This window comes from Pocillopora damicornis, chromosome 14, assembly GCF_964200805.1.
Source record: "Pocillopora damicornis chromosome 14, jaPocDami1.2, whole genome shotgun sequence".
NCBI lineage: Eukaryota > Metazoa > Cnidaria > Anthozoa > Scleractinia > Pocilloporidae > Pocillopora > Pocillopora damicornis.
This window is the reverse complement of record NC_142683.1, coordinates 6,168,814-6,195,031: the sequence shown is the minus strand read 5'-3', so window position 1 is coordinate 6,195,031 and position 26,218 is coordinate 6,168,814. Positions and strand designations below refer to the sequence as shown.

Sequence of the window (26,218 nt, the reverse complement as noted above, 5' to 3'; positions counted from 1 at the left end):
TTCGACTAGCTTGCAATCTCCTTTGGTTTTTTTTTCTTTCGTGGCTAAAGGACAACGGTAAACCCGCTTTATCCACAGACTGCAAAAACTCTTTCTTCGTCTTCTGAGGGCTCTGAGCGTCTACGAATTAATGGTAAGGCCCGCCATCGTTCCCTTACGCACATTTTAACTCTCCTGTTGAAGGATGTTTGCCAGAAAGCTCGGAAAGAACTGGAGAATGCTAACGAAATTGCGTGACGTTCTATCCGAGCCCCGGATGTTAAAAAGCACAGTCAACTGCAAGTCACCTGAGGCGAATGTTACATCATCAACAAGTGAAAGTTATCGCAAGTTTCATCACCAAAATGTCCCTTGATTTTGCCTTGCCAGGGCTTTAATGCTGTGAAGTAAACCGAACTGTTTTCCGAATAATTAACTTACTCGTTAAGACATGACAGCGAGAATTTTTGCTCCAATCACTAACAGATTTCGAAGGAAGGCGGAAGGTCGCAAACGCCTGGTGGAAAACGACCTTGGCTTGCTTTTGCAGGAGGATTTCCTCCAGGAACCAATCGAAGACAATCACACTTTACTGGAAGAAACAGAACAAACACTTGAAACAGGCCATAGGAATTCCCTTAGTTCAGACACGAGGGATAATCATGCTGTAAAACATCTCGAGGATTCAGATAGCGGCGGCTTCAAAATTACTACGAGAGAGAGGGCACCTGCAAAGAAAAGGCTGCGGGCTTTTGTCGGGATTATTTTAGCCCTGACGTCGGCTTTCTTTTTCACATCAGGTGCGTTGATGGTCAAGCTCGCCGAAAGCGTCTCAAGCGTACAGGTTTCTTTCATGCGTTTGACGATACAGTTAACTTGTGTACTCCCAACAATGATTTTCTACAAGGACAACTTCATTTTTCCGTGGAGTAAAACCAAATTTTTAGTCCTCCGGGGAACGGTCGGAGTCACAGCTATGACAATGAGTATTTACGCAATAAAGCACATGCCTCTTGCAGATGCTAGAGTGATATTTTACACATCACCTGTTCATACCGCTATCATTGCGCGGATCTTCCTCAAAGAGTCCGTTAGCAAGTTTGACGTGGCAGCTATGATACTGAGTATAGGAGGGGTGGTGCTGATCGCAAGGCCTACTTTTCTGTTCGGATCTCAGGGAGAACACTCTACCTCTATACAAGCGTGGATACCTACTCTTCTCGCTGTTTTGGCTGCACTTGGTGCTGCTGTTACTGCCACTGTTTCAAGGAAAATGTCGCAAGAAGTGGGCATCAGGGTAGTGATATTTTACTTCTTTCTTATTGGATCAGTCTTGACACTTGCTTTATCAATGGCTTTAGGATTTAAATACCCAGACTGTGGCTCCTATGATACCATTTACATCATTGTGGCTGCATTTTGTGGATTTTGCGGACAGTTACTTGCAACAAAGGCTTTATCTATGGAAAAAGCATCAGTTGTTTCTTTGGTGCGTACAATTGGAATTGCGTACTCCTTTATTTTTCAAATAACTATCCTGGATGATGCTCCAAGTGGATTAAGTATTGGTGGAGCAATTCTTGTCTTGCTTTGTAATGTTTGTATTTTCTTAAAGAAATTTTTGGATGTAAAGAAGACCCATGCAGAAGTTCCTAAACAGGAGGAGGATACTGAACATCAGTAATCTTGCTAATCTCTCAACCATTTCTTGCCTGTCAGGCCTAGCCTGTGCACAGCCACCCCCTACCCTCCTGATTTTCTTTTGGAGGGTAGGGGGAGACTGTACACAGCTAGTCTGGCCAGGGTAGAATTAATCTTTGGTTCACTCTTCAGGGGGGCAGCTCAAAGAGATGTAGGTGTAGGGCTTGAATTAATAGCCAGCCAATGGACAATGTCTGATCAGAATTGGGAATTGAGCAGGAAATGAAATCTTTGCATAATAATTGCTAGATGGGCTGTCTATCAAATTGTGCTTTTTAAAAATTACCATGAGCAAACTTTTTTTACAATCTCAAAAAATATTTTCTTTGAAACAAGACTGAAATTCTGTACTGATGATTGTCACAACTTTCCCTGATAGCATCAATTTCTGCTGCTGGAATGTGGCATGTTGGTGTCTGATAAGTCAAAGAACACCTGAGATTTTGGGTTCAAAAAAATTTCGTTGCAGAGGCAATGCAGCAATTGTCAGCAAATAATTGATATTGCAGGATTCAACCAATGCAGTTTGTTGTTCCATCTTGCATTCCATGTTCTGAAATTGAGGCTACCTTCACTATGAATAAGAGAAAAACCATTAAACTGTAATTTTCATTGCAAACCCCACTGGAATATTGAGTTGGTCTTTTCAAAGAGGAAGCTTTTTAGCATATGTATGTAGGAAATAATGATTTATAATGATTAAAATTTGTATAGTGCAAATTGTATGCAAGCATGATCAAATGCACTTTTTACGGGAATTACAGATAAAAGTCCAATATGTACAAACAAGTAATTGGTGTTGATAAAACTACAGAGAAAGACCTCATTAATAACAAATAAATATTTTACAAAATTTGGATTCTAAACTAATGAACTAACAGATGAAAAGCATTTTTTAAGAAGGTAAAACTTAAGATATGTTTAAAAGAAGGTTAAGATTTAAGGCTAGTTCAGTATTTTAGCATCATGCAATCTGGGATCATTGTTGCAAGAGTTTAAAGTTGTCCAAATTTGACATGCCAAATGGGGTCATGTCAGAGCAAACATAAGCATGTTGGATGGAATTACATAACCGGCCCTTGCTTCTTTATTATTTCAATCACTGCAAGTTGTTTGAGTCTCAATTCAACCTTAGTGGCTCATTCTGTGTGAGCTTATCTCAGTTTCCGAAGCATATGGTGAATTGTATCAACATCAAGTAACACCGTACAACTTTTTTTGAAACTGTATCATTCAATTATATATTTCTATAGCTTCAATTTTTTTATTGCACCTCGATTCAAATCACTGAGGCCTATTTTTTGGCCAATTATTGGGATATACATGAGATGAGTTATGGAAAATTGGTTTTTAGAGTTCCCTACTGGCAGAGGCCTATTTTCTACATGCAGCAAATAAGGAGCAAAGATCGTGACTGGGAAAAGTAAGCTTCCATGCCAGGTAAGTAATTTTTATTGCTATTTTTTCATTGGCCGTCAATTGCTCACGTCACGCACCACTGTATTTTTTCTTTTAGTTTGTGTGCTGCGTGACGGCATTGCAAAACGGTTCCAAAGAAGTCTTTCACAAGTTCCTCCGCACAGATGAGATATGCGAGTTTAATAATTCTCAACACCTGTTACAAATTATATTTTAGCAATCAGTTTGTTGTTATATTCTCTTGTACCTTGAAAAAAGTTTTGAAACGCGAGCAGTTGCTACGTTGTGTCGATTGCGTTACATTTCTGTTCCACTTGTCAAAATTGACTGTTGTTATGACAACTGTAATTAACAAGATGTAATGAGTTGCTCTCTTGGTGAACAGGAATATGGAGCCTTTTGGTTGGGATGCCGGCTGTAAATGAGAGCTATCATATGCGCTCTTTTACGATGGAGAACCATTTTCATGACGACAGTATTAATCTGAGTGGTTTTTCTCAGTCTGTTGTGAAATTAAGTTACCTAAACAACAGCGAGATCGATTTTAATAATTCAGTTAGCGATCGGTCGCTCCACTTACCACCGATTGTAAATCCTCCAGTTATTCCTGTAAAATCCGAAATATCCATCGTCTGTATGAAGTGCGAAGAAGAAATTAAAGTCCGCCAACTAAAAGAACATCAAGAATTTCACAACGCTTTGGAAATGTTCCGATTCAACATGGAACGAAAACCTTCGAGTGTCAAACAATTAGTCAAACGACGGCGAGCAATTATGCGTCGACTCAACGAGACAGCTAACTCTGAAAATCCAGTTTCCATGAGGAAACTCCAGAAATTGAACCAGGCTTATGAGCTCCTCAAGGCTGATATCGAAGGAACAAAAATAGCTCTTCGAAACGAGGACGATCTTTTCCAAATCCAGCCTAGAACTGAAGGTTGGGGAACAGTCCTCAACTGTGCGTTAGCGTTCGGCATTTGTCAACATGGGAATTCGCGATGGAAAACGTCGATGGAAGATCGTTTCGCGTTTAAGGATCTTTTCTGTAACGATCCTCAGAGCGGGTTCTTTGCTGTTTATGATGGTTATTCGGGAAGTATGGCTGCTGAAAAATGCGCGCGTTATTTGGGTGAAATCCTTGAGGAGAAAGTCGAAAGAATTTACAACACAAGCATGAAACACAAAAACGTCGACGCGGAAATCTCGGCCGCTTTTAACGATGCATACGAGGAGATGGACAAAATTTTGCTATACGGTGTAGAAGAACAATCAAGAAATCGCTGGAGTGGTTGTTCTGCTCTGACTTGCTTGCTGAGGGGAAATAATTTGTATGTGGCCAATGCCGGGAACATCCGAGCGGTTTTGTGCAGGGGGGATGGCTCGATAGAACGCTTATCCAACGATCACAGTCCCTGGGATAAAAAAGAGCGTCATCGCATAAGGAAAGCTAAAGGAGACGTAACTAAAAGCGATAAAACAGCCTTGGTTAATGGTGTGGTTAGAAGCACCCGAGGTCTCGGAAATCATGGAGATCCCATTCTGAAAACTAGCGTGATTAGAACACCAGTGGTCAATTGCCTTACTTTGGAGGACACCGACCAGTTTCTTATTCTTGCGTCAGATGGGGTTTGGCAAGTTTTCAGTGAGGAAGAGGTCATTCTTCTTATGGAGGATCTTATACCAGATATTGATGTAAGGGCCATTGTAAAGAGAATGCAAGAGAGAGCTTCTGCACTTGAGGTGGGACTGCCTGTCCCAAAGTGGAATGAAATTCCCAGACGTAACAAGGGCGCAGCAGATACTGAGGGAGACAGTGACATGTCACTGTTACAGACTACTGATCAAAGTTCACTAGAAAACATAGCAAGTGACGAAGAAAATGATAATTCCACAGAGAGATTCCAAAAAATGGACATAGAAATGGATGAAAATAAAAATGCGACAAATTCTACTGAGTTACTGCCTTCCCCCTCTGCCAGATCACGAACTGCAAAGGTCTTGCGAGAAGAAAAGGCTTCGGCGCTTGCCAAGGCCCTGAGTGAACGGCTGGTGGAAGGTTCTATCCTGGCTGGTAGCCATGACAATATCACTGTTGCAGTTGTTCTTTTGAGTGGATGTCCGCTTCAGATGTTTCTTTTGCCATCACTGTGATTAATACATTCGAAATTCTCATAGGGTCACCTCAAACTTCATCATACAAATTCTGATACAGGTCTCTTAAGTTGGATCTAGAATTTGGTGTTGCACTTGGAGATAATTCCAACAATTTGCTTTTGTGTCAAAATGAAACGAGTCAACTTGAATTTTCCAAATTTCGTCTGTCATGGGTACTTTCAAAGTATGATTTTTTATTTATTTCTTCTAAATGCCAATTTACAATGTATGATTTTGATTGGGAAACAACAAAGCTAGCTACCTAAGGCGTATAACCTCTACTCAAAATATTATTGTTTTACAGAGTTTGAAATAAAGACATGATTCATGCACAGTGCTATGCCACATTATTTTTTTAAGAGACTACCTGCAGTTTAACTAACAACAAACAAACAAACAAGGAAAGTCAGCAGAGAAATTAACAGAAGTTTAGGATATTCTAAGTTGGTAATTCTTGTGCTGTGGTGCAATTAACCAATTTCATTAAAAAACTAGGAAGAAAAGAAGAGAGCCAATTATTCACCTTTTAAGCCTGAAGAGTGACCAGTATCTAATTTCTCCTCACAATATCATCCCTGAATCACATATTAAGAATCCAACAATACAGGAAATGGTTACTTACTAATGCAGCTTTTGATTGTTAAACAAATTCTTCTCGTCAGAATCTTAGAAAATGTATGAAGAAGAGTATGGAGAATATGCATATTGACATTAGGATGTAAAGGGTAACCCTTTAACTCTCAAGATCTCATCAGTAATTCTCCTTACTGTCTGCAATACAGTTCTTGTGATGTTTGTTTGGAGAATTTGGTATTGGATCAATTTATAATCCCCTGACTGATATTTTTCTTTATTCTCATCACTTGTCTGCTTGATGTTGTAATGAGACTGTAAGGAGAAATTCTGTAATGGTCACTTATGGGAGTAAAAGGGTTAAATAAATTTTTAAATGTAAGGTGGAGAAGACAATGGATAACTTGGAGGGGAAGGGGTATCCCTTGTTACTCTGGCAAAATATTAATGTCTGAATATGTGAGACACCATCTAAAAATGGGGCACCAAAAGTAAATGGGTTCCACAGAGATCACAAATTTGCAGGAATGTCCAAAACTTAAGTAGGTTCATGAGTGAAACCAAAGCCAACACTAGTAAGACTAAAATGACAAAATTTCTGAAAAATTGAAAAGCAGTGCATTTTTTTGGCTCGGGTTAAGATGGAAGAAGGTTATGGCATGTACTTTTCTGTTTTGGTAGGAAAGACTGTAACTGTCACTTCAAATGAATGTGCATTTTTTGGCTCTGATGTTCCATCTCATTACCATAGGAATTGCTTCAACATCAGTGGCCCAACTGGCACATATTTGAGATGTTGGAAAAGTATTATGAATAGTGTTGTCTTCACTGTTGAACAGGTCTTGCTTAAAAAGCTCTTGGTGTTCAACCAAGGATGAGCAACTTTAGTTACAACCAACACCAAATGTTGAGCAATAGGCCATCTTACAGTTGTGTTCTTAGTTGCCAAGCCTTTGATCTGGAGTGAGGCTGAAGTTGACCATGTTGTGATAGAGACCAGTGTCTAGTTAGCATAATAACAAGGCAATGTACATTTGAAAAGCAGCAAGGTTTGTATCATAACAAGGTCTCCCTTAGCCTCACTCCTGTTGAAAGGCTTGGCAACCAAGTACACAATTGTAAAATCAACTGTAGGGCACAATTATACTGGCATAGAGCAAAAAAAAAATTTAAACCAAAAGGAAAAAAAAAGAGAAAAAAGAAAGGCAGTTCAAGATAAGAGCAACCTTTCCAAATCCTCTTTTTGCATACTCTGGGCTCCTGTCAGTAAAACCAATAAATCTGCTCAAAAATGATAATTTTCTTCTTCCATTTATTTTTTCAAAGTAACCACAATTGCTTTTTTTTCTATTTACAAGGTCTTACCTATTACCTTGCAGGTACACTAGGTTTACATAAGGTTCCAAATGTTAAAATGGGATCAATTCACTGAAAATATAAACATTTAATTGAATCAGGCTAATAGAGAAATGAATATAACCATATACAACCTAGAATAGCTTTACCTCACAGGAAAAGACTCATCACAAAATGGACAATTCAAAACTGTATAAAATACAAGTCTATACAAGAGTAAACTTCCTGTCAGAATGCTTCTTGGGTAGGACCTCTTCAAAATACAGTGTATATACATGTTTTATAGTTAAATGTGACGTTACTGTAATCATGCAGGCAGCTGTCAGTGTGAAAAAAAGGTGTGCGGCACGAGTGTGTGTCTTTTAAATATACTTTAACATATGTAATTGTGGCATCCTGAAAAGACTTGCATGAAGTCTGGTGCAGTCTCATCAGCAAGCAAGTCCTCTCCTCCTGCTCAAGTTATTAGCTCTTCTGTCAACTCTGCTCTTGTTCTCTTTCTTACGCCGTTGTTCCCTAAAAAAAAAAAAATTCAACAAAGGAAAATATGAATTTATCAGTAATAATAACCAGTTTATTGGGATTAATTTACTATGTGTTACAACTGTTAAAATCATTCACTTTTAAACCCTATCATTCCCAAGATCTCATTTATTAATTCTCCTTACTATCTGTTGTACAATTCTGGTGATGTCAGTTTGAAGAATTTAGTATTAAATCAACTAAAAATCCTCCATGTGATATTTTTCTTTATTCTCATCATATTTCTGCTTGATATTGTATAGCCATAGTAATGAGAAATACTATAAATTGTGCTCACTTGTGGGAGTGAAAAGTTACTCTTTTGAGGACTTTTGACACGTAATGGTGGCTGAAGTTTGTTCACTAAGAGCTAAACAGATAATTTGTAAATGTGCAGGATTGCTACTCTGTGGTTGAAGTCCTTACCTTGATGTGACTTTCACACTTTTGACGTCCACTTTATGATTCTTCACTTTAGCATGGCTCATGGTAGGCCTTACTTCCTCCTGGTATGAAGAAATAGGTTTCAATTTTCCAGTGTGTGGCTTGTAGGATAAGGGTTTGGCCAAGCTTGCTTTGAGATCAAATTTTTTTCTTGGGGTTGGTGTTGTGACATTTAGTGCATTGGCTGGCAAAAATCTGAGGACAAAAAAGAAAGATAGAAAAGTTGTTATTACAAGATTCTAAGTCTTTAAGATTATAGTGGTACAGGTTCCAACAGAAGTCAAAATATATGCTTGTAACAAGAATGTCTAAAAAAACTTCAAAGTTTTGTTTGTATATGCTGTGACCCAAAAGACTACAAACTGGATCCAGATGAGTCCCTTTTGTTGACGAAATAGTACTATCTGCAGTTGAAACGAAATAAATTTCCATAAGGCAAAAAAAGCTTGAAATGCTTGAGGCAAAATATTACCTGAAAGGTGTCACAGCAATTGACTTGCGGGATGGATTTGCTGGTGTTTTTGATTTGTCTTCCTTCCTGGCTGTTGCAGGAAGGGATTTCCGTGCCAAAGGAGTCTTGGGCTTTTCAATGTTTGAAGCAGATCCAGAAGCGATAGGCTTGAAAACTTTGGGTGATTTCAATCTGAGTTTCTCACTTTTTGTGGCAATTTTGTTAGCAGGCTGGAAGAATGGTTTTGGAGCAGGAGAACCAAAAACAAATGTAGATGATTTATTGATAGTTGTAACAATTGGCTTGAATGTAACTTCAGCTGGTTTGCCATGATTTTTCCTTTTTATTTCAGTGGACTGCAAATAAGAAAACAACGCATATTATATACATTTATGACCAGACAATCTATTATTGATTAACCATAACACTATTTAGAATATTATTACATTTGAAGTAACATGGTTATAAAGGCTATTTAACCCTTTAGCTCCCATGAGTGACCAAGACAGAATTTTACCTTTAAGTTACAATAATCTATACAATATCAAGCAGACAACTGATGAGAATAAAGAAAAACATTGATTAGGGGATTATTAATTGATCCAATACCAAATTCTCCAAACTAACATCAGAAGAGCTATATGGCTGACAGTAAGGAGAATTATGAATGAGATCTTGGGAGTTAAAGGGTTTTAACTCTTTCCCCTTCACATCAGTATGCATATTCTCCATACCATTTCCTAAACATTTCCAAAGGTGCTGACAAGGAGAGCTACAATGTTTAGTTGCTGATTGATTCCTTTATTTCTGTGACCATAATGTTTGAATTAGGGGATGATAGTGTAAGGAGAAATTTGATACCAGCCATTCTTAGGGGTCAAAGGGTTTAGGGCTGGCAGTTGACCCTTGAACTCTGAAGATCTGTGCAAAGTTGTTTATGGCTAGGTTAAGATAACCCAGGGTTAGCATGAAATCTGACCTCAGATCTGAAAGCTTTAAAGGCATATTTAGTATATTTTTGCCTACAATTTGATGCCCGGATGTTCTAAAAAAAATTGAAGAAATTATCTGAAATAGGCCTTTGAAGAAGGGAATAAAGTAACCCAAACTTAACCCTGGGTTAGCACTAATTGGCCTTCGAACAACTGGTCACTGATTGTCTTTTCTCCCTTCTAGCTGTTACACATTTCCTTGTAAATAAGTTATGGGAATTTGGTGTTAGATCAAGATAACAACTGATACACTTGAGTATTCTCATCACCTGTTTGCAGGATAGTGAATGGACATGGTAGGGAGAAGTTACTTGTTAATCACTTCTGGGAATTAAGGGGTTAAGTTCCTGGACCCAGTTGTTCAAAGGCCAATTAGCACTAAACCAGGATTAAATTTCAGTCCAGGTTTCTATATTTCTCTATTCAAGGGCCTCTTGGAACAATTTTCCCAACTCTTTGTAAAGAATCCAATCATCACAACTGTAGTCACAAATTATTTATAACTGAATTTTCTGTAGCTTTCAGATCTGATTTATACTTACCCTGGGTTATCTTAAACAAGCCTTGAACAACCCAGCCCTCAACTTCGAAAAGGTTACATCCATTCTAATAAATAATTGTGTCAACTCTTGACGGCTTAACAACTATATTTGAAAAACATTTCAAAATTTCCTCTTACTTTTCTTGCTGAGGATTTCCTATTTTCCTTCTCCTTCTTGCAACCATCTACCACAATCTAAATAAGAAACAAAGTGAACTTATTAGAACTGAAGACTAATATAATGCAGATAACCTTTTATATGTGATGTAACTTGGTCAGTTGCTTTACCTTAGCTTTCTTGACTGACTGATTAAAACCCTCCATTCTTTTCCTTTTCTTCTCCAAATATACATCAATTGAATCCATCCTGAAAAGAAAAAAGAAATTTATCTTAATGTAAAAAGTGTAATTTCTCACCTACAGAATAACTAGCAAAGTCCACCAGTGTCTGTGTGCATGCTTTCTTTCTCAACTGACCAAGAGCTTGTTACTACAACCAGCATCAAAATTAACTGGCACATTATTAGGGCTAAAAATTAACTCCAGTCTATGGTGGCCAGTTGGGCCAGTTTCCTTGAATTCTTAGAGGCCCATCCCAAGATGAAGTAGCCCTCAATTTCCTCTAGTTTAAAATGAAAAACTTGAATAAACAACCCATGTCTTTTAATGGAGTGTTAACTAAAAGGAAAGAACAAGCTCGGGAAATCATTGTTAAAACAGCTCGGAATTTCCACTTCAGAACTAAAAATTTTCTAAAATGGATGATCTTAGAGTCCAGGCAAAGTAATGAAGAGAAAGGTAGTCCAATTAAACCACATATTGAGTTTTATTTTTAACTTTGTACTTCGCATAATTTACATTGCAACTTTTCAAAATTCTGTGGTGTAGTCACACATTGGGTGTTCAAACCTTAACTTTTGGTGGCCCTGGTCAGTTTTAACTCGCCACTGGTGACCGTGCCACTGCAAATTTTTAGCCCTGCATCATGTTTGAAGAGTTCTATTTATGTGTAGAATAACATTCCTGTTTCTACCACACTCAAAATCATTCACAAGACCCCCCCACCCTTACTCAATGTTGTCAGTATGTAGAAAAAAGTTTATAGAATCATGATACAATATTGTTTTGTTGTTTTTGTTGTTGTTTTTTTTTGGGGGGGGAGGTAGGGGGGGCAAATAGGGCATGAGAAATAAAATTAAAGTAAGAGGGGGTTGAAGAGGTCAATGTGTCAACAATTTTGTTACCAATTGCAGGTTATTCTTGTTACAATTTTCTTATATTAGATCACTGAGCATCTGTCTATCACTTACTTTTCAAACTGTTGCTTGTGAATCTTGTTCCATTTATTAGCTAACAACATGAAAACAAAGTATTGGAAATTTTTTCATCAAATTGAATGCTTGTTATAAATATGTATCAACTCATTCAGAATTATGAACAACATCCAGTGAAAAGAAGTTCAAAGCTGAAAAAAGGTTTGTTTTTATTGAAACCAGTAAGCTCACCTGGAGTTTTATTTGTTTCTGCTGCTGACTCTTTACCAAGGAACTGAACAAATCGGGGGATTTTACATTCTGCAGGCACTAAAATGTTATAGAAAAAGGTTGACCCTCATAACAAAATTTATGACATAACGATGCAGCACTCTTAGCTCTGATTCTTTTCAAATTCATGATTTTGCAGATTAAATCATATAATGGTTGCAAGAAGGCAATCTACTATAACACTGTGAAATGTAGTCAGTAACTCAGCTCTCCTGGTATGATTCACTTATTTATTACATCCTAATAAACTTAAATGAAATCTTTCTATAATTGCAAATCATGATAATACCAGTTTAGGATATATAAAATTAAAAATATTATGCCATTGATTTAAGGTGCAAAGTTGCATACAGTCATGTGCTGTCAAAACCCTTGTAACAAATAGTTCTGTAAGCGAACAGCTTACAGAAGACCAGCCTAAGACCAGCTCACCAAATTTTGTTTTTCTTTTTCATCAACCAAGCCAGCTGCAAGCACCAAAATATAATTATCCTCTTCAATTTAACCTGGGTGTCTGTTGATTTGGAACACGAACTGTACAGACTGTGGATGTTTCAATGTTAGGCTTACTTTTTTCCTCAACTTTCTTATCAAGTTGATCCATTAGCTCTCTCTTGTAGCTATCATCATCATTATCACTTTCATGATTGAAATCTGTTGTTTCTGGATCTTTAGCTGCTTCTTCTATCTTGGTGCAGTCAGCTGTTTGTGATTCGTTTCCTTGCTCAACTAAAGAACTACAAAGGGAGAAAATCATTAGTCCAGCCTCTGTATAACACTTCAAAACAGACCGTCTTCACAAATTAGAGTTTTTCCCTCCCTTACAATCTGGTTTCCTAAAAATGATTCATTCCATCACTTTGAGAGCATGCAAATAATTATATCTCAGAGAACATCTACTTACTCTTCTGCTGCGCCAGTAATCTTTAATGCATATATCTTTAGTTCTTCAATAAGCTGAGAAGTCTGAAATGTTTTGCACGATGTTAATAAGTGACAAAAGTTGCGAGCAGTATGACTCTGTGTGATCTTAGTATTGAGAAATTCACCGTATTATCACAAATGAATGAACATATTAATTTTGTAGGTCTGTTATATGGAGAATAGCACGCAAAACGGACAAAACGGTCATCCACAATTATAATTTCAAATTGTGTTACTCGACGCAGAAAGACAGAAAGCAATCTCTCTTCATAAACAGGTGTCTCGTCCTGACAGATTTGTTAAAGGAAAAGCTCACATATAATATAATTAAAAACCTCTTTAATGATCGAGTTCAGGAGTCAAAACGTCAAAATATATATTTGGTTCAAAAAGGAAAACATCATTCTTCAATATTCAAGTGATCAGGAGGTAGACACCTCCACAAATTGTCATCAGTTCAACGCTTCAGTGGAAAATTTGCGGCCCCGTAATTTTGCCTGCATAATTGGACCATCAATCTTTTATGTCGCATGCTGCATATTATTTGAAACTGAGAGGAACTGCGTGCGTAATTGTCTTTAGGTCAATTTCCAGAACACAATAAACGTTGCATGCTTGCACGCTTACCTTGCTGTTGGCTCTAATTCCCACGCTCTTACAGAGCTTTTGAAGCTCAGCGCGCTTCATTCCCTCAAGCTCATTTGCGTCAAAAGTTACAGCCATCGTGACACACAATACTGACAGGCTTACAACCCAACTACTGGTCCTGATTAGATCTCTTTTTTATGCAGTTTCAAGCTCTTTCTGTTCAAAACAAACTGCTTACTGCGTCGATTGGCGGTGGTCGCACTTCATCGAACGTTTGATCACCCACAGCTGAAGTTTGAAATGGACCGCTTACTCTTGATTGGCCAGTTCCTCAAAACGCGAACGACTGGGAGCAAGTTGTTAGAGATATGGTACTCAGTCCCCACACGTCTTTGAGCAATGCCTCGTACATTTCAAGCTAGATGTCTCCTGCGGCGTAGGAAGGCACCCAAAATATTGTTTATGTTCGGATAATTTTAATCTAATCAATATTTACACAGAAGCCGACAATACAATACTTGAGATATTCATGTTTACAAGGGAAGTAAGGTGCTTATGCGTAGCATTGACTCAAATTCTCAAGGACAGAAACTCACAACGATTCGCACGCGAGCGATCGAACGTTCCATGCCACGGATCAACAAATGCCAAGTGCTATTGGTATGTGCAATAGCTTGCAATTGTGTCATCTTATTCTACATTTCTCATGTACAAAACACAAACGGGGAGTGGCTAGAACAAAGCAAATTAAAGGCAATTAAGGAGAAAATTTCCTTTCTGGGAAACAAAGCTACGCAATTTGAAAATGAAGTGACTATTGTCTTGTTGGAGTTTGAAAACTTTGAGAATGACGTTACTCGAACAATTCGTTCCATTTTGGAGTACTTCCCAAACGTTCATATTGTGCTGATATCACTTAAACGACCGTATCCGCCATTAGATATTCCGAATGGCAAAATTCAATTGGTTGTGCAAGACTTGTCCCCCGATCAAAAGCAATCGGCTGGAAGACCCGAGAATTATATCACAACGCCATACGTCATGTTCATGCCAGATAGTGTCCGATTCAGCTCTTCAAGTTTGCCAGTTATGATGCTTGAAGAGCTTAAAGCTTTGGCTGGTGTGAAACCTCAATATAAAATTGTTACAGTGCCAGTGATATCAAAAGAAACTATACAGTGCAACAAACTTTCATTTGACCTTAAACGTTGGACATTAGAGTACTCGATTTCCGAAGATGAAGCACAGAGCTATTACCGAACTTGTGATTCTGTTGGCCCCAGTCAAGTGGTTTTGGTAAAAGCTGCATTCCTTCACAGCCTTAGTGCACCATACTTACGACCTTTTCCTGAAAGTCTCTTCATTCAAGCTTCGCTGCACCATATAAAAACAAAACTTCTCCACAAGGTTTCTTTCTCACAAGGATCCATGCTCTTTTCAAATGCTCACACAAAATGGAAATATGAGAATAATTTCAAAACAAGAAGAAATGACATGTACAGAAAACTAGGGGTCAAGAAAGTTGTTCTTCCATCAGGAGAAGTGGAGTGGTATGGCTGTGGCAAGAATACAGGACGGTGCTTTGGCACTGTTTTTGATGATATGCCTGAATATCTTTATATGTCAAGATGGACACCACCCTGTTGTTTGGAAAATCTGCGTCAAACTGCACGTTATCTTTTCAACATTCTTAAAGAAGCTGGTGTAAGTTATTGGTTGGAGGGAGGTAGTTTGTTGGGTGCTGCTCGATATGGTGACATCATTCCATGGGATTATGATGTAGATATTGGTATTTATCAGCATGAAATCAACAAATGCTCATATCTGGTCGAAGCAGAAAAACTCTCAAATTCTGGCAAACCATATGTTGACAGTGAAGGTTACACTTGGGAAAAAGCCACTGAAGGAGAATTTTTTCGAATCCAGTTTAGTCAGTATAATCACTTACATGTGGACATTTTCCCATTCTATGAAAAAGATGGCACCATGACCAAGAAAACCTGGTTTGAAACTCACAGACAAGATAGGGAATTTCCTGCTCATTATTTGAAGCCTCTAGGAACAATTGATTTCATTGGAGTGAAAGCATCTGCTCCAAACAATGTCAGAGAATTTCTGGAATTCAAGTTTGGTAAAGGTGTTATTGAAAATCCTCAATATCCAAACCCATCAAAACTGAAAAAAAAGTCAAAGATTAAGAGTTGATCCCCTATTAAAAGTTAGGAATGTATTTTACGAATGAAATCACTTTATTTTCACCAGTTAAGCTGCTTTTTGTTTTTATAGTTTCTCACTCTTTGTGGGGGAAGGGACAAACTAACTCCAAGTGGCTTTGAGATGCCATGTCCTGAGGATATTTTTTCAGGGGGTGAATGTCACAAAGTATTTTTTATAGACTGTTTATAATCTTTAATGTAAACCCAAAAGATTATACAGCAAATAAATGCTAAAATTTTGAAATGGGCAAGTGAGTTCCTAGTTAACTCACATTTCATTCACTTGCCATCTTCTCCATTGACCTTGTCAGTGACTGACAGGTATTATTTTCCTGTGATCATCATCAGTGGCCACTCCTTCTCATGTTTTACTACAAAGAAAAAATTGTAATGATAAAATGAGTGTTTTTTTTTCTTTTTGATGATTGCATGGAGTGTTACTCTTTGGCAACAGGTGCTCTTCTCATTTGTAACCTTTAAATGTATATTAAGATTTTGAAAATTTTCTTAAGAGAAGTATAAATCTCTAAATGTATTTAATATGTGGCATATTTTTGAGAAATTGGAATAGATATAAACATCAATAAAGAATAAATGATTAGTCTACCATTCCAGTTTGTTTATTGCAATGGCTAAACATTCTATTTTAATCCAAATTCCTCTGCAAATTTTTTATTTACCGGGCAATTTATTTTTGTCAGACCTGGAGGAAATTCTCCATATTTTGCCCTCTTCCCTTGCCACTTTATTTTTCAATGAAAACTCTGGGAACCAGAGAAAAACACTTCAAGGGAGCTGTGTCATGATTCTCTGAGTGAATATTTGCACTTGGTAGTTATTAAACTGGCTTTTATTATTGGTGCGTTAGTACAAGTATTTCTTCGCCCACCAGAAAGTATGAACCCTTGTAAATGGTGAGCTGGCAAAACATGAGGCTTTAATGAGGAGGGTCTGCTTAAATTCAATGCACTTGCCAAAACTACCTTCAACTTAACCTTTTAACACCCAAGATCTCATAAGTGATTCTCCTTACTGTCTGCTACACAATTCATGTGATTTTAGCTCGGAGAATTTGGAATTGGATCAAACAATAATCCCCTAATTGATATTTTTCTTCATTCTCATTACTTCTCTACTTGATACTGTATTGATAGTGTAAGGAGAAATTCTGTCCAGGTCACTAGTGGAACTTACAGGGTTAAAAGAAGCCCATGAAATATTGGGCTGAGTTTGGTTAAAAAAGAAAAAATACCTTAAAGAGAAAATTGTAAGCCAAGAGGGTTCTTGGATAGCTAGGGATGAGAAGGTTGATAGAGACTGAAAATGATGCAGCAACTTGAAAAGTGAAAAGGTGAAATTTCTTAAGATGTAAAAAACCTGACCCAGCTCTTTGACTGTGTATGCTATCAAAAATTGTGTTTTATTTTAATTTCTACCAAGTGTGAAGAGATCAAATGTTCTCAAAAACACCTTTGACTAAAAAGTTAATGGTAGTTGTAAATGGCAGTATAGAGCCATTGTATGGATAAAATGTGTGTTGATAAATGTTATACAAAAATGCCTGATTTTTTTATTAATCTTTTAACTCCCAGAAGTGATTAACATAAAACTTCTCCTTACAATATCCATACATTCTTCAGCAAACAGGTAATCAGAATATTCAAACTTATCAGGTAGAAGCTGCTATCTTGATCTAGCACCCAGTTCTCATAACTAATTTACAAGGAAATGTGTAGCAGCTACAGGGGAGAATTAACAATCAGATCTTGGGAGTTAAAAGGGTTAAAAATTCTTGTCAATAGCATTTATCGCCTTTAGTTGGGTTAAGTTTGCCATGAGCTTAACCCTTTACCTGTTAGAAGTATTAACATGTAACTTCTCAATACAATATTCATACATTTTCAAGCAAACAGAGAGTGAGAATTATTAAACTTCTCTGGTAGAGGTTTCTATCTTGAGTTAACACAAATTTCTCATAACTAATTTACAAGGAAATGTGTAGCAGCTAGAAGGGAGAATCAACATTCACATCATGATTGTTAAAGGGTAATGGCATTTCCAAGCAGAGCTTATCCTGGTTTCCATGACATTAAGTTACTATGAGCATTTTCACTTCCCCTGAGGGGATATCAGACCATCACAGTTCCCCACACCCTCCCCCCACCCATTAGCATTTTGTCAGGTCTCTCTGATAGCTTACTGGCACCCATGTACACTCCTGTATGGGGAGAGGAACTTTGAAACTGTGAGTGTATAGTGTCTTGCTTATGAAAATTTAATGACCCTGAACAGGAATTGCAGCCTGATCTTTTATATGGGGAGTCCAGTGCTCAGTTGTTCAAAGATAGGTTGAGATAACCCAGGGTTAGTGTGAAATTTGATTTCAGATCTGAAAGTTTTAAAAGAAAAATCAGTATAATTCTTTTTGACCACAATTTGATTATTCGATGCTCTTGGAAAAAAGGATTAAAGAAGCTGCTATTTAAATTTAACCTTGGGTTAGCACTTATCTGGGCAGCTTTGAACAACTGGGTCCAGCACACTCATGATCATTAGGCTGGCATATTTCCAACCCTTAGGAAACAACCAGCAAATAACTCGGGAAGAGCACAAAAAAAAAAACAACAACAACCAAACAAAAACAAAAACAAAAAAAAATGGTGTTTTTGCTACCACACTAAGACTTACTTGACCACAACACTAATATATAGATTTAGGCAAGCCTAAAAGCGGAGGTCGCATTTTTTTTCCCCGCACGTCTTTTCAACAAAACTAAAGCCCCTACTATGGATAAAGTGCGTTGTAATATTAATGGATTTTCATTCGCAACTCCTCCGTGTCTGTGTAGAGGACTGATTATAAAATAGTGCCCGTGGTACAGTTGGCCGCGCATGCTACAAGTAGCACCTTGTACGGTCGGTCGGTCGGTCGTACGGTCGTACGGTCGAACATCCAAATTTTTCGGCTTGATGGGTTACTACTATTTTGTATAATTATGGAGTTACGCAAGCTCCGCTATTAATTAATTATAAAATTAAAGGATAAGTTAGGTATACTCAAACAATCTCATACCCAGATCCTACCATGCAACTGTAACTGAACCATTTGACCGTGAAATATCTGAATACGAGACTAACAGGGGGTAGTGAGGGGAACAGGGGTAGCCAGCATTTTTCAAAGGGGGGGGGGTCACTTTGTGTCAAACAGAGGGTACTCACCAGATTGTCATTCTGTCCTCCGCGCACATACGCGTGTTTCACTTTATATGACAAAAAAAGGCTTTCAAAGAGCGGGTCACAAGTACCTTAGGACCCACCCCCCAGGCTATGCCCTTAGGGAAGATCCCTGGCCACCTGTTGTCCTTACTGCTATGGTGTCTCAAAATACTGGTAGTGTCAAAATTCCAAGAAATACTTTTTTTTTATGACTAAGATGAAAATCGCATGGTTTATATAGATTATAGTTCTTCGTTGATAATTATAGTCAGTATGTAGAGGAGGAAAAAAGTATGTTGTTCTTATGCTGAACAAGAAAACTCCCATTACTTTATCTATGCCGAAGGAAAAATAATTCCTTGTAACAATTTCTGTCCCGCGTTTTGAGATTCTTGCGTGTGATTGGTAGAGAACGAATGAATGTTCTGGACGAACGATCAGTTTTTTTACGTGACCATTATCGATCGCTGATTGGTCCTTAGAGAATTCAGTAAATGGACTCTATAATTTATGCAGGAATATTGAATATCAAGCGAGCGAGTCCGGCCCAGTTTTTAGGGCGTCTCTCACTGCTTTTGATCGTAGATTCGATTCTTACCTTGCTTGTTTCGCCCGTGAATTTGATAAATTTCAGGGAATTGTGCGGTCGATCAAAGCGTTTGAACCATGTCTGTCGATGTGAAACATCCGCTTGATGCGGCAAGCACCGATCTGCTCGAAGTGAGTCGCCATCGACTCGAACCACTCTCGACAAAGATGGAAGAGCGAGATGCAGACGTTATGAAGGTAAGCATAGAGTATATATATTTTTTCATAGATCGGACCGTCTCCAAACCACATCACAAACACCGAGGTATTCTTTTGCCCAAGGGCTGTATTAAGCTCCAATCGATATGGATTTTCTGAAGTAGGGAAGCTTCTAATGTTTGAAATGTCACTAGTATTCGTGCGTGACGAGAAGCCTTTAGGGGAGCTCTACAGAAAACGTGGAAATCGAACGATCACTTCTTCGAATACAACACGTTTGGGTAAAGGAAAATCTGTTGAATGACAATTGATAAGAAACGCGAATCCTAGGTAAGGGGTAATTTATCCAAGTCGGGAAAATTGGGACCTGAATTAGAATTGTTTTAAAGTCAATGTTGCATCTAGCCGCCTGGCGGCTTGCTTCTTTGTGCCTAGCATGTGTTTTCAGTTTGAAGTAATGCTTATGTCAGCGAACGTTCCAATGACAGTTTTTCGTTAAATTCCTTGTAATTTCACCCTAGTTGTAACCCACATTAACAGTGGGTACTACCGAGACCTTGATATCGAGCGCAGTTGATCGTAGTAATTTGGAAAAGAAAAGTACAGATCGAACGAGGTAGACCTAGAAAGCTCTATAAATTTGAATGTTGCTGTACATGTTGGTATTTCGAGAATCTTTGTTAAACGAACTCTGTACTACTGTAATTGGAGTTTTATGAGAGTCTCTCATTTCATAGACTGCTTACATGTGCCATGTGATATTTCTGAAGATCGAGGCCATTTGCAAACTATTTTGCAGAGGAGAGACACGAAAGCCCTTCGTTTAAAAAACACACTCTTTGTCAGGGTTAGCCACGTTACTATGATCGCAACCACTGAGCAGTGTTGCACGCTTGTAAAACACGTTCCACTCTAATAAAAGGCTGTCGCATTTAAATTTTTATCTCAGCGATCGATTTTTGCTGGAAAATAATCAATACAAACACTGGCGATGCAAATTTCCACGCTCACCCGCCCATTCATTGCTTTCTGTGGTATGTCTCATTGTTACTGATTTCTGAAATAGACAACACCGATTCAACAGTCACTGTTTACATTGAGCTATCAGGTTTCGGCTGATCGAAAGTAAACGTTTGCTTCGAATCGAAGCTTTGATTCCGATTTTTGTGAGTGCTGTTGAAAAATACGTATTATGAATTTTCAGTGAAAATCAAGATTCAATACCGTTGGCGACGCATGCGGCTGATTTCCGTCGACAAAAGATACGATCAAGAGACATTTTGTCGGGTTCTTGGTGTTTCTTCTCTGTACTCGCTACTATTTCAAACGGAATTTAAAACAGTTTCTTTGATGGTTGGATACTAAAGGAGTATTTTAATTTTGTGTGAAGCATTGTTGAATCGATGAATATTACTTACAGTGCGTGATCGAGGCGGATATTTTGTCCTGTGCAGTTTAAATTCACTGGATTTCTGGAGGTTACTCCTTGTCTTGTAATTTGCTTGTAACGATCGATTAGCCATTTTGGGGTCTTGCTATGTTATTACCAACGATTGAAATCCAGCAAATGAGTTCATCAGAAGAGATGACTGAATATTCCTGATGACTTTCACAAACTTCCTATGTTTGGATAAAATTTGTAACACTTTGGAGTAGGAAGTTTTTACTGAGCAACACAAAAGACACAAGCTTTCAATATTGAGCGTAAAAGACAAGATATAACCCATGTATCAGGAATTTATTTCGTTGATGTCAGCTTGAAGTTTACCTTTAATGTACTCCATTAAACTCATGACGTATACCTCTGAAGATAATCAAATGCAGCAATAGAAAAATTTATTTTCAGTATGTCTGTATGAGTTTAAAAAAGATGAACTTTCCTTACTGCCTAACATCTATTCCTATTTAAAATTATTTTTAACACTATGATGTTTCATCAAAAACAATTTACTTAAGGTCAAAGGGTTCCTGTATGCTGACAAGATTAACCAATTTGAAAGGAGTAATTTCAATTAATACAATTTTTATGTCAAATAGCTGGCGACAAGACTGGTCACTTGCACTACGTGCACTCTCTGTCTTAATTGAGAAAAAAGATGCAGGGAGGATTTAAATCAATTCCAGTTTTTCATCAGGACTTATGACAATACCTCTTTTTTCATTGCATTTATATTTATATTCAGTAATAACATGTTTGTGAAGTTGCTAACGGGTACATATTTTTACTCAAATATGTATCCCAGAAGCACTTGATATATAATATGAAAAAAAATACTTTAGCTTAAATAGGTTAAAGTTTTTTAGTTTGCAAGATTTTCTTGCACTAAAGAATTTGTTTCCTTACTCTTTCCTGACCTTAAAACTTGCACCAGCTTTCAATTTATTAAAAAGACTGCCACATGCTTTATTTTAAAACAAGGTTACACCCTAACCTCCCCATGCTTTTTTTTAAATACATTTCCTATGGTGCCAGCAGGGAAAATTTGTTTAACAATCAAGAGCTTCTTAAGTTGGTGATCATTCTTATGACCATAATGTATGATTCAGAGGTGATATTGTAAGGAGAAATTAGAGACTGGTCACTCTAAATGGTTATGAAATAATAGCTCACTGTTCTTTAGACTGCTATCTAGAATCAATGATGGAATTCAAAACTCTAAACTGGACTTGACCACTTCATCAACCAAATATTGTGTTTTATTGCAGATAACATATTAACTGATTCCTGAAGAATACTTCCATTTTTCTTTCTTACTTAACCTTTGAGAACACTTAACAAGTAAACCATTTGGTTGAAATAACTGGGTAAAATTTGTCATGGAAGTTTATCTCTCTCCAACAAGGTCAAGTTTGTGTATACTGTAGACATGTTAAATGGAACATGTGACCCTCACCTGTGAAAAATTGAATGAAAAAAAATTGATCCAAAAGTTGTATTGATTCAGTTATAGGAAGTACCTTGATATGTTACTCACAACTTTATCCTTTGGGCTTACTTCACATTTCACCCACAGAATGTTTCTTTAAAGAGGCATTTTGAAATTAAAGGGAAGGTCAGTAGAGCTTAAAATAAGCCCTAACTACTTCAGACAGAGAAGCATAATCAATTGCTGAATTAGAAAAAAATGTATATGAAAATGTCCTTGAAAAAGCAAAGAAGATGAAAATTTTCCATTTGAAATTTATTAAGAGCCTTACCTAGGTAATGTAGCTTTTCTTCAGTGGTCTAGTAATATGTTGATGTTCATTCAGACTTTTGCAAAACCATTTCAAGTCTTTGCTGATTATACATTTGGAAGACAATATTTAAAATTCTTGTGTAAAGATTGCCACTGAAATATCAAATGATAAAATGAACTCAACTGCAACTGAAGAAGGAATGATACTCAGTATATCTTTGAGGCAATGGCAAAGATGAGCTGTGGCTTAAGTGCAAAGAGAGCTATCTAATAAAATTCCAAAATGTTTATAGAAAATAGATTTAATTTCTGATTGCCCTCAATTCGCCATCGCAAAATGACCAGGGCCTGGTTGTTCGAAAGGTGAATCACACCATCCAAATGATAAATCACTACACAGTGTATAAGTGTTGATGAAATGTACTGTGCTAGATATCCAGCAGATAACTTTATCCACCCTTTAAGCAACTGCAGCTTGATGTTTAAGTATCGTGTCATTAAAAGAAATCCAGAAATCACATTTTGCATTGATCTCAGCACTCTGTGACTGTTCCTAATAATTTGTGCCCTTCTCAGCGAATCTGATGCAACACAATGACTAATCCAGTTAGAGGCTGGTTACATTTAACCCTTTAAACTCCCAAGATCTCATTGGTAATTCTCCTAACTATCTGCCAAACAATTCTTATTATGTTAGTTTGGAAAATTTGTTATTGGATCAACTAGTAACCCCATAATTGATATTTTTCTTTATTCTCATCACTTGTCTGCATGATATTGTATAGATATAGTAAGGAGAAATTCAGTCTTGGTCACTCACAAGAGTTAAAGGGTTAATAACCCTGGATTCTTAGTTGCTTCTTGTCATATTTACCTTTGTTGTATTTTGTCTGATTAGTCTGATTCTACAGCAGTCAATTTGAATAGTGCCCATAATGTATTTTGTGGGCTTTAGTCTTAATTCACATCTTCTCTTTGTGTGTCAGTTAAATTGACAATGTTTAGCTGAGGGTTTGAGGGCTTACATATTTTTTTTTTTAAACTAAAATTCCTGTTCTATAGCCAGAGTAAGATTTGCCTCAAATCTAATACGATCAAATCTGTGGCTTCATTTAAAAAAGTGAAATAATAACAGAGAGTTGTTTCCCAGATCGGTTCTACCAAATCAAACAAGCTTGAAATTTTTGTATCTCCTTCTTGGCTTAACATATAGTTTCAGCGACACATCAATAATTGCAGTATCTTTATCTGTGACAGCACTAAGTGTATCCAAACATGAGGAAATATGCTTTACAAACAATCTTTGATGAAATGCTAACGTAGATAATTTTTGGAGGTTAAAAGGTCATTGCGGTCTGCTTTTAGACCCATTCGAGCAATTAAGGCGAGTAATTTTCGCATCTAATGCCTTTGGCGTGGATTTAATTAGTTCTCTGAAAGTTCCTGCTCTAACCGATGTTGTAAAATGCAGAAAATGTGTCTCTTATCGCAAAGAGATTTTTGTTTTCGTGTAAATTTCTAACCTCTGCTGTCACGACTTGCGTTTCCCGGGCCTAATGTACACGCGCGAGATAAGCCCGTGACTCACGAGCTATAAAAAGCAATTCTATTGGCTGGTGTATTTATTAGCCGTTTTTTAATTGGTTCCAGCTTGTTCGGACAGGGCGGGGAGCGTGTAAAAGGTGTCGCGTGGAATTCAGTAATGCACATTAGGAGTTTGTCCTTTTCAAAATTCACAACGGGTTGCTTTCCCATCGTTATATTTCTGGATGATGTGAAAGTATCATCTGGTTGAGAGGTATTCCTTTTTGCTTCCAGGCCCGATCGGAAAAGACGTGAAATATTTCCTGTACTTGCTCATATGCTTTATTTCCTCTCGTGATTTGGACTTGAACTACATCTGTAGAAAGAGTTCATTTGCTAACTAGACTTTGGGGAAAGAGCAAAATATTAGCGCTTTCGAAGACAGGAACAGGCGGTGTAAATTCTTTGTTAAAGTGTTTTATGTTTAATGAGAGGAGAGAGTGTGTTTACCCCGATCGCGAAGTTCAATGACTTTTACAGATCCCCCTGACACTCTTCAGTTTATTGCATCTTCTCCGTTTACGAGAAATCGAAGCACTGTTGACTGTTATTCAAATTTCAGGCCTTTATTCAATCGATGGGAACGATGGGAGAGGTATCAACGGACTATCGTGACTCAGAGGAAGATCAGTGGATGGAACAACAAAGCTCCGCGCGGCTGTTCGAACGATCTCGAATCAAAGTGCTAGCAGGTTCGTACATTTGAATTGAGTTCTTTTGTTGTCTGCCATGAACGCCAAATGATTTGAGCACTTTAAAATTGAACGCACATTTACCTATGATAAGCATATGTACCTGCATGTGAACTGAATCTTTAATAAAACCTCAACCGACCTTGCATTGTAAATAATTTATAATCCTCGCGTTATGAATAGTAATGATCATTTTGCAACTAGGAAGGTTTTTTGCTCGATTGTTAACAGTTCTGACCTTACGATGCATCTAAAACTTTTAGTAAATCAGTAATGCCACAAACTTATATTTCGATGATTAAAAGTAAGATGTTATTACGCAGAGGTGCGTGCGGGAATTTTATTTAGTCTTGGTGTCTTGCCTCGAGCAATCGAATGCTCACCGCTGTTTGCACGGACAAAAGATGGTTGATTGAGACAACACCGTTAATTTCTATTCGTCAGGGATCAATTTGCTCCTAATCGCATTTCAGACGTTTTATTTTTATCCAGACGGAACGTCAACTGATCGAAATAGACACATGATCGAAAAAGGGGGTAGAAAAATGCAGTTGTGAAAATTTTAAGTAGAATTTCAGAGGCGTGGTGTGGTTGAGGTGTTGCGTGATTTTCGAGGAAGCAGCCAAATTGGTATTTCAATAAAGTTTGAATTAAAAGGAAATTGTGACAATGACACGATTGTCTACCAGTAGTTTGTAGACGAGCTCTTCGTTTTTATGCCACTTGAATTCGTGAAATACCTGTGATCGCGATCGTCGTAAAAGGAACGTAAGTAAAGAGGTGTAGTATTGTCTTCATATTCCCGTGAAATACTAAATACTGATACAATATTTTGAAACCTCAAATCAGATTGCCACGGCCTTTCATGTGACTGTTCGTTTTGTTCATTTAATTTGTTTTGTTGTTGATGTTATTTTTTGCTAATATGAGCTTGCATTTCAATTTGGAGAAATGTTCATTGGATTGCATCGCCTTTGCGTGACCGATTTCTTGTCAAAGATTTTGGTAATTACTTAACTAGTTGATTTCCAAAGCTGCTTTATTAAAAAGATATCTGCATGATTAGGAAAACAAAAAAATAGTAACGACGTCATTTTAGGTTTTGAACTGATGCCAAAGAATTCTGTTGTTATCAGAACTCAGCTTGCAGCAAATGCGATTATTTCAAAGAGAGGTCGAGGATGATTTGAATTTTAATTGTTTGTGACTCTATGTGGTCTGAATGCGCAACATCTATGCTTTTACATATTGTAAACAGTGTTATTTGTCTGTAAATTTCAATTATTTTGAACAGTTTTTACTTTTGTTAAACTCAAAATTGGTGTTTGCTGTGATGAAATGTTTCTCTTTTTTTTAATATTTTGAGAACAACTTTTGCTTTTTGATGCAATTAAAAC

General features: G+C 37.4%; 5 protein-coding genes across 5 annotated transcripts in view; 4 read left to right on the top strand and 1 right to left on the bottom strand.

Annotated features, from left to right (window-relative positions):
- Positions 1-274: 274 nt before the first annotated feature.
- On the top strand, positions 275-2,400 carry LOC113678779 (solute carrier family 35 member G1). Its single transcript, XM_027195683.2, has one exon. It carries the CDS (start codon positions 431-433, stop codon positions 1,661-1,663), a length of 1,233 nt encoding a protein of 410 aa, XP_027051484.2. The 5' UTR covers positions 275-430; the 3' UTR covers positions 1,664-2,400.
- Positions 2,401-3,442: 1,042 nt separating this feature from the next.
- Positions 3,443-5,754, top strand: LOC113678782 (protein phosphatase 2C-like domain-containing protein 1). The gene has a single exon (XM_027195687.2). The coding sequence runs from the start codon at positions 3,508-3,510 to the stop codon at positions 5,248-5,250; it is 1,743 nt and encodes a 580-aa protein (XP_027051488.2). The 5' UTR covers positions 3,443-3,507; the 3' UTR covers positions 5,251-5,754.
- A 1,367-nt stretch (positions 5,755-7,121) lies between these two features.
- Positions 7,122-13,490, bottom strand: LOC113678777 (nucleolar and spindle-associated protein 1). Its single transcript, XM_089193156.1, has 10 exons — positions 13,228-13,490; positions 12,581-12,642; positions 12,247-12,413; positions 11,638-11,715; positions 11,443-11,482; positions 10,421-10,499; positions 10,271-10,327; positions 8,621-8,955; positions 8,131-8,343; positions 7,122-7,698 (listed from the first exon to the last, which is right to left on the bottom strand). Exons 1-10 carry the CDS (start codon positions 13,321-13,323, stop codon positions 7,614-7,616), a joined length of 1,212 nt encoding a protein of 403 aa, XP_089049282.1. The 5' UTR covers positions 13,324-13,490; the 3' UTR covers positions 7,122-7,613.
- A 92-nt stretch (positions 13,491-13,582) lies between these two features.
- Positions 13,583-16,013, top strand: LOC113678780 (ribitol 5-phosphate transferase FKRP). Its single transcript, XM_027195684.2, has one exon. The coding sequence runs from the start codon at positions 13,744-13,746 to the stop codon at positions 15,391-15,393; it is 1,650 nt and encodes a 549-aa protein (XP_027051485.2). The 5' UTR covers positions 13,583-13,743; the 3' UTR covers positions 15,394-16,013.
- Positions 16,014-19,211: 3,198 nt separating this feature from the next.
- The window catches only part of LOC113678784 (spectrin beta chain, non-erythrocytic 1), a 33,999-nt gene continuing 26,992 nt past the window's right edge, over positions 19,212-26,218 (top strand). The window contains exons 1-2 of the mRNA XM_089193154.1: positions 19,212-19,405; positions 24,692-24,821. Coding sequence (XP_089049280.1) covers positions 19,286-19,405; positions 24,692-24,821 — 250 coding nt within the window. The 5' untranslated portion in view covers positions 19,212-19,285. The remainder of the gene's footprint in view (positions 19,406-24,691; positions 24,822-26,218) is intronic.